General features: G+C 37.2%; 2 protein-coding genes across 2 annotated transcripts; both read right to left on the bottom strand.

The window, feature by feature from the left end:
* Window positions 1–369: 369 nt before the first annotated feature.
* LOC139130033 (tripartite motif-containing protein 2-like) lies at window positions 370–4,962 on the bottom strand. The gene is made up of 5 exons (XM_070695752.1): window positions 4,023–4,962; window positions 3,773–3,830; window positions 2,858–2,991; window positions 2,666–2,756; window positions 370–1,807 (listed from the first exon to the last, which is right to left on the bottom strand). Exons 1-5 carry the CDS (start codon window positions 4,080–4,082, stop codon window positions 963–965), a joined length of 1,188 nt encoding a protein of 395 aa, XP_070551853.1. The 5' UTR covers window positions 4,083–4,962; the 3' UTR covers window positions 370–962.
* Window positions 4,963–5,024: 62 nt separating this feature from the next.
* LOC139130034 (uncharacterized) lies at window positions 5,025–7,679 on the bottom strand. The gene is made up of 2 exons (XM_070695753.1): window positions 6,233–7,679; window positions 5,025–5,164 (listed from the first exon to the last, which is right to left on the bottom strand). Exons 1-2 carry the CDS (start codon window positions 7,263–7,265, stop codon window positions 5,103–5,105), a joined length of 1,095 nt encoding a protein of 364 aa, XP_070551854.1. The 5' UTR covers window positions 7,266–7,679; the 3' UTR covers window positions 5,025–5,102.
* Between the last annotated feature and the right edge of the window lie 239 nt (window positions 7,680–7,918).

Raw genomic sequence — 7,918 nt, 5'->3', positions numbered from 1 at the left:
TACTTCCGTCTTTATGCTTTTCATAATACAAAATTCAATTTGTGAAATGGGTACAGGAGTACGTTTGACGATTAAAATAATTTGTCAGTGACACACTGCGGTTTGATGTGCAGAAAGAAGAAACAATTAAATTCTTTAATAATTTCACGATTATCGGCAACTGATGAACACACGTCAAAATATTCACAATGAACAAATAGATTACCCTATTTTCAAGTCAACTTACAAAGGGATGATGTAAATAAAATCGTCATCAAAACCAAAAATTAGTGAGAACCATACAAACACAAATGAATACAAAGAAAAACGAGAAAACATAACATCAATTATAAAAGAGTCATCCTACTTTCTAAAAAACATCAAAATATCGATGTGCTGCGATAATATTTTAAAAATTTTAAAGGAATACGAAGTCTAAGTAGAACAACATATTTCAGTGAAATATATAGTCTGTACAAACCATCAAAAACCATGAAAATGAGTGTAGCATATGCTTTGCGATTGTTGAAACAATTACTTACAAAGTGCAACATCTTCTGTGACATTTTCAAATTTGTAGATAGTCATCTAATGACACAATATACTCTCATTTATGTAAGAATCATGCCAAGAGTGGCTGGTAGAATAGGCTGATACTATTCTGCGAAGGGAAAGGTTTGCCAGCATGTCACAATGCAAACATGATGCCAGGTTAATATGCACCTTGAATGGGATCTTTTCAATCGAGTCGTTCCCCACACCCACGATAGTCACCACGCAACAAATACCTGGGATTTTTGTGTTCATTGTTCGTAATTCCACCATAGAACACTAAATCTAAATTTTCCGTACGTTATATTTCGCGAGACTTCATTTGCTTGTAAGTGGCCCATTTGAAATTATGGAATTGTTCAATACTTTGGAGGGCTCGTAACTATTGTATTGTTACATCTCCCTATTTCGCTGTGTGCAATGGGTTTAATTTATTTTTTGAAGAAAACCCATATTTGGTTCACAGGTCTAGCAATGTTACCAAACACTGAAACTGCAATTTCGTCACCAGCCGGATTGACCGCAATGTTCGTTGGATATTCTAGGTCACCTTCGAATAAATTACGAAGAAAGTTGCCGTTGGATCCCAGTTTTACGATCCTGTTGTTCAACTTATCACAAATGTAAATATTTCCACGTGCATCTACATCAATGCCCTGGGGATATCTCACTTGACCTTTGCCTGTACCCTCAGCGCAAAATGATTCCACGTAATTCAAATCGGAATCAAGAACTTTTATGTTATGGTTGTTTGCGTCGGACACTAAAATACTGCCGTTGCTGGCGGGCGCTACAGAATGGGGATACTTTATCGGTGTGTTTTCACTGCCTTGACCTTGGTATTTTGCAACAAGGTTTCCCTTCTTGTTGTACTTGAGTACCTTATTCCCTTTGTGGTCGGTGACCACAGCAAATCCAGCTATAACCGTAATGCTATGCACCGATATATCTGGCGTCACAGCGATAGTTTGTAGTATTTCATGACATTTATCACAAATAATTATTTGATTGTTACCGATGTCAGATATGTAATATTCTTTACGGTACACAGTTACGGCCCATGGCTGGAAAGCATTTGTCATCGAATCGAATCGAATTTCATCTACTGACCGGTAGCTGTAGTGTTTGGCTAGGATCTGAATACGATTATTATTTGTGTCACAAACAAGAAGTTGCCCGTGATGCCATCGAAGTCCATTTGGATTATTAAACAGTCCTTGCTTAGTTCCAGGTTTCTGCAACCCCAATATCTGAACAGACCATTCTTCATTGATATCTGTAAAGATATAAACAACAGACATGCGCTATTCAGTGAATATACTCTTAGGAGATGATTTTCTCAAAGAGTCCGAGTTCAAAGTTACATTACATGAGCGAAAACATTACAATACCTTCATAGCGCATATGTAACCATCAATCATCTATATTACATGCTATATTAATACTCAAAGAACTAGAGTGCCTTTTTCTCGAGTTCAAGGCGTTCGGGATCTCCGAATTGTTACTGATCTTTCGAATCAGTTAGTGAAACTCACATTTATGTTGTTTGTAGCATTTAAGCGTTAGGAAGGTCAGGAGCTCAACAAATAATTTGTACTCATGTGGACATTTTTGCTATGCAAAGTATAATTTTAAAAATGTAAAAAAAAAACTTTGCGGTTGTCTGTAAAGCATCCTGTACTATTTCCACCAAATGTATAAATTAGGGTATCCTGATACCCCTCTCAGACTAATATCCCAAGATAAATTAACTACGTTCTTCTCAATTTATATGAGGCATTTTTAGTTTAAGATGCGGGTGTAACTTTTCATCAAATCATCTTTGCACTGTTTCTTACATAACTTAATACGTTTGCAACTTTCTCCTGACGTAATGTAGATTTTGAAAGTTTTCAAAACAACTTCTTTGTACCTGCATCAAGAAGACATTTTTATTCCCTGTAATTTCCAAGCATATTAAAATTAGCATATTTTATAGCTCTCTTCATATGTATCTCAAGAAGCTCTAACTATAGAGAAAACGCCGTATGTAAGAAATACATCAAAATCCAGACGAAATAACCAGAGTGATGACGTTTCTTTGGAAAAATGAAATTGCAAGTAATGTAATCGCAAAAAATGAAAACCGTCTTACCAAGGACTATATGACCCATGAGTTTCTTCACCCACTTCGGTAACTGTTGAACGTAAGATTCTTTCCAATCACGCTTGGCAGAAAGTTTAACCTTTATAAATTGAACATATGGATATATTTCAGAGATATTCATTTAATTAAAACGTCTTTTTATGTTTGTTTTTTATGTCAACGCGAGTTAGTGTAACTCACCTCCTCGACTGCTTCAGAATCGTCATAACCTTCGTCGGCCTCCGAGTCATAGGACCCCTCGTCAAGTTCTTCTTGTCGGCCAGTCTGTTTTCCCTTGCCTTGCCCAAAGTCACTTGGAATTTTGCTGTCATCCCCTGACATTGGATACAAAGCATAATAAAGCTGAAAGTAGTCATCAATACCTGACTCAAAGAACATCAATGTGCCATCTTAGCAAGTTCCTTCTCAATTGATAGCTGAATGAGGATCATGTTGTGTAATGTTTTGTTGTTATCAGTCTGTAATACATTGTGGGTGTTCTCACCCATTGCCGATTTTATGATTTAAAATGGGTAACCTTTACCACAAGTAAACCTAAAAAGGTATAGGGTACTTAGGATTCCACCTTTGATAACTCAGTACCAACTGAATCATAATTATGATGTAATTATGATGTGCACAATATCACTGCATTTAGAAGTCGTTTATTTCTTCCACGTGATAAATGTTAACAAATTCCCTACAGAGTCTGAGAGTACTTTTTAATTTGTTATCTAACTTACAAGCCCACGTGATTTTCACCACCTCGGGAAACTTTCATATTTCCAATAGTTCATTCTAAGGTTGATCCCTCCTACTACAATGCACTGACCACAAGTACAATGTGATGGACATAAATGAGTGGAAACAAACTGGAAGGGTTTTCCAAGGGAAGCCTTAGGGTGTTCTCTAGCCTAATCTCGACGACTGTCTAGCTCACTGTTGATTAGTACAAGATGCTGTCTGTGTCCACTCACCTTCACTCTTGCCGCATCACTCGCTATTTTATGAGCTTTATTTATCAATCAAAGGATATTATAGTTTACCAATTAACTGTACTAATCAAATTAATAGTTCACATTTTTCATCAGTCAATTCTAGCAAATGATTTCCTACCTGCTGCACCTTTTGTTTCTTCTTCCCGACAAGCTGGCGTTTTGACAGCTGTAGGTTTCTAAAGAGTGGTAACCAAATGAAATGTTATATATTTATCAGAAAATAAAGTAGTGAGTCGATGTTCAGAGTCATAAATTTCAGAGTGCATTGCGTGAAGTATATTCTACTTGCAATTTACGTTATCAGCGGGTCTATCTTTCCATGACTAAAAGGAAAAAAATTAAAGATCAAACTGAGGACAATGACTTACCTTTGAGCAGTCCACCACATACGGATTTTTTGCTTTTACTTTCGTTATCGTCATTATCATCTGAGCTGGTACTGTCTTCGGTTAAGTCAAAGCCACCATCTCCTTTAAGTTAAAAACAGTTTGTTAATGTTATTTGAGTGGTCGAATGAAGACAAATATCGATCAGTAAAGTTTGCAATGCGTAATAGATGTCCAAATAGAAACTTTACTGCACATTTACCGCTGGTAAAAGTTAATCAAAATCCGATTACTATCAGTTGTCAACTGACCAATGTGAAACTCCGATAGCATGTATGCTACAAAGTAGCAATGGGACACAAATTTTTCAAGAACTGCCTGATAAGAAAACGTTTCTATAAACTCGCTGAAAAAAGATGTTTAAAAAATTTACTATTGTGGATGTATTCGAAAGATTACAAGTTTAAGTAAAAGCAAGAGTGAATACCCTCCTCTTGGTCAACATCAAAAGATACTGGCAGCTCGTAAATGCGTATTCACACAATAAACCTCGAAGACTTTTACTTTAGGCAACGGTATTGTAAACATTACAGGAACTCGTGTTACATGAACGAATTTAAAGATACACGCAGAAGGCACTTTGAAATGATCATACCAAATCGATACTTTTGACTTACTTTGATAAGAAAACGAGAGACCTCTTCGAACTTTTCATCATCGTAGACAGCGACAAGGTGTAGAGGCGTACTTGCTTTTTCAGCAGCTGTTCTCATCTCATCGGTTATCAAGAAGCGTTCAAGAGGCTGAGTAAATATCCCTGTTTTGCAGTTACCTTCGAACTTACAGAGATTTTGGAGGCAACTGAATTTCAGGCGCAAGACTAAAGATCCTTCAGAGACCTTCAGTAATATCGCATGATTATCTTTGCACTGATTGACGAGAAAGTCTATAAATTGTTTTGCATTGTTTCCATTCAATGCATCGTGCACTCTGTCCCAGAAGGATTTGTTGTTCTCTTTGATTATTATTTGTATTGTAAGCTTTCTCTCACGCAATGGCGGGCTGTCACTTTCTTCTTCTTGTCGATTCGCTCTCTCATTGATATGCTCTCCTGTTTCGCTGTCAAGTGTTTCTTATAGCTTCCTGGAAATCTTCTTCATTTAACCTGATCGTCACAGTTAATTCTACAAGTGTAAATGAGAAAAGCTGATCGATTTTGTATTGTAGTTGGCCTTTTTAGTGCTGTCAGGATTCGTAACGCGTTAAAGTTGCAAGTTTACAACCGGCAAAATTAATTTCCCCTAATTGCCTCCTCAGTCCTTTCACTTATCATAAATAATTTCATTGACAAACATTTGGTGACAGGTGAGCTTACTGCTCCTAAGTATCAATGACATTGGACAATTTGCATTACATTAATGCCATGACGATTTATATGTTTGAACTCTCATTCAAACACATCTAACGGTACCATAAAATAAGAATGTCAAGACTTATAAGGAGACCACACATAGCAAATAAAAGATTTTTGCGAATAGTGAAGCTTACGTTGTATTTATAAGACAGTTTATGTCTGTAATTATATCTATTAGAAATTCTTCCTTTTTGGTTCGTGTAAGGCGAAAACAGAATCAACTGGAAAACGTTTACTCCTTCTTTCTACTTTGGTGTTTGTATCACTCTTGAAAACGTATCACATTCATAAGCCATTCTTTACTTGGCTGGTACAAAGATTAATCAATTTACCTCGTGAACAACTTCATTCATTATACGACTAGTACGCTGTTGTTGTTTAGGGATGTTACTTTTTTGAGATTGTACTTTCACTCAGCAGTAACGAAGTAACGAATTAGAAATGTACGTTGCAGTCATTTATCACATTTTAACCTTTTTTCAATTGTTCTATCGAAAAGCTCTCACTGTCAAAGGACGAAACCACTAATGTGCATACATTGGGTCCTCTTTATATGTTATTCATATTTACTTGCATGTGGTGAGAGATAACGCGATATTTGTCATTCAAACTACGCCATTCTATTTTTATCTTACACAGGGTGATATTTTTGAAATTATACATAAGCACTAATAGAACAACGTTGCGAGGCAAAGCATTTGAAAACCTTCTTAAAACAACGGAAACACTTTGGCGGAATGGTTTTTACTGTGATGACTTCGTCAGGTTATTGGCGCCGTACGTTGTAAGTTCGAATCAGATCGAAATCTTCTGTATTTAAACAATCGAGATAACTTACCAGCACTTTCTGATTTTCGATTTCCTGGCAATGAATCCTCCATGACATCACGTGGCCTTTGGTTATCTGGTGCATGCACTCTTTCAGTCCTTGTGGTGACAGGCTTTTGTGTATGTTCTATCTGATCACTTTGTTGTGCGCCCTCATACTGTGATTCTTGTTGATAAAATTCTTTACAGATTTCCTGACCATTCTCTGCTGCCTTTTCCCGATGTGCGATTTGAGGGTTTAGATTAACTATTTCATTGTCATCGCTGTCTGTATCATCGGTAAACATTGCAACGAATGTTTCAAAACTGTATGTCACGTCTTCGCTTGCCATGAAGGCATCTTTCAGTTCACCTGCTATTTCAAATGCTCTTTCGATTTCACACAATGTGCTAATTATTTCATCGGGATACTGTTCACCCTTCCTTACTATGTAACGGTCACAATACTTCGGCAAATATTTCTTAATGAAATGCGCCAGATGTGAATACTCTGCAATCAGCAAAGGCACTCCAAGAGCTAGAGCTTCCAAACCATCAAAAGAGTATTCGTCATAGTATTGAATTGGAAGGCAGATGTGACTTTGACACAAATTTTCGTCCAGACTGTCCAAATTAAGATCTTCGAAGAGGCGTGGAAACACAACTTTTAAGTCGCTCGTTATTTTAGTTTTGAGTAGATTGCTCATTTTCTCCCTCAAGGCACTGGGGACTCCGAGGATATTCCAACCTGGGAGATCTCTGTGGAATTTATGACTCGCTTCAACAACCAAGCTAAATGACGATGCGAGACCTTCAAAAGCCTGCACTAATCGATCTTTATCAATTTCTCCATATGTTAATAAGACGGGATTATGCTTAATAGCCTGTCCTAAAGTTAATTTTTTCTCGAAGAACGATTGCTGTGGCACTGGTGGTATTTCTTTATGAGGAATGGCTTCCAGCTTCTTCTTCCCAATGCATACTCTGTATTGATTTTGGAAAAAGTCATGACGTTTTGGTCCCATAGAGAATATGAGATCTGCTGCACTAGCCATTTTCAGCATCCTTTGATTAAACTCTTGTAAGTTTTCCTGGTGTACCAAGGTGCAATCGTTTTCTGGACTTGCATGGTTAATTAGAACTAATTGTGCAGAAGGAAACGCCCCATCTCGGATATCTGCTGCAGCATCGCCAGTCTTCGGTGAGTAACCGATGATGTATCTGATATTCTTCAGTTCAGAGATCTCCGGATAATAACTCTCAAAATTGTGCAGCCATGCGATTCTTACCGGGTCGTCACGAGCAGGGATTCTTGCCTTCCGTCGAGCCTTTATCAAGGTTACTCCAAGCTCTAGTGCATCTTGCTTATGTTTCTCACTGATTTCATCAGACAGAACTGTTGAATAGAGCTGAAGAGGTTTTACTTTTTTCTTGCCCAAGATTTGACCAAATGCCGGTGGAAAGCAGGTAATCCATATTTATTCTTGTCCCAAGTATCAAATACAAACAATGCTCCAGGATGCTCTTTCTGCTTCTCGCTCAGTGCCATTTCCGAACTGGCCGAAAATAAATTTACAAACATGCTTTTTATTTTCAATACTCAATATTTGTGCATATGACTAAGACAATAGGGAGTTGGTAGCAACGTGTGACTTTGTTAACATTTATTGTTTTCGCAGTAGCAATAATATCAATATTATGTGCCAAATCGTTCATG

Source organism: Ptychodera flava, chromosome 3 (assembly GCF_041260155.1).
Source record: "Ptychodera flava strain L36383 chromosome 3, AS_Pfla_20210202, whole genome shotgun sequence".
NCBI classification, from domain to species: Eukaryota; Metazoa; Hemichordata; class Enteropneusta; family Ptychoderidae; genus Ptychodera; species Ptychodera flava.
The sequence above is the reverse complement of the archived record's forward strand: the minus strand, read 5'-3'. Positions and strand labels throughout refer to the sequence as shown.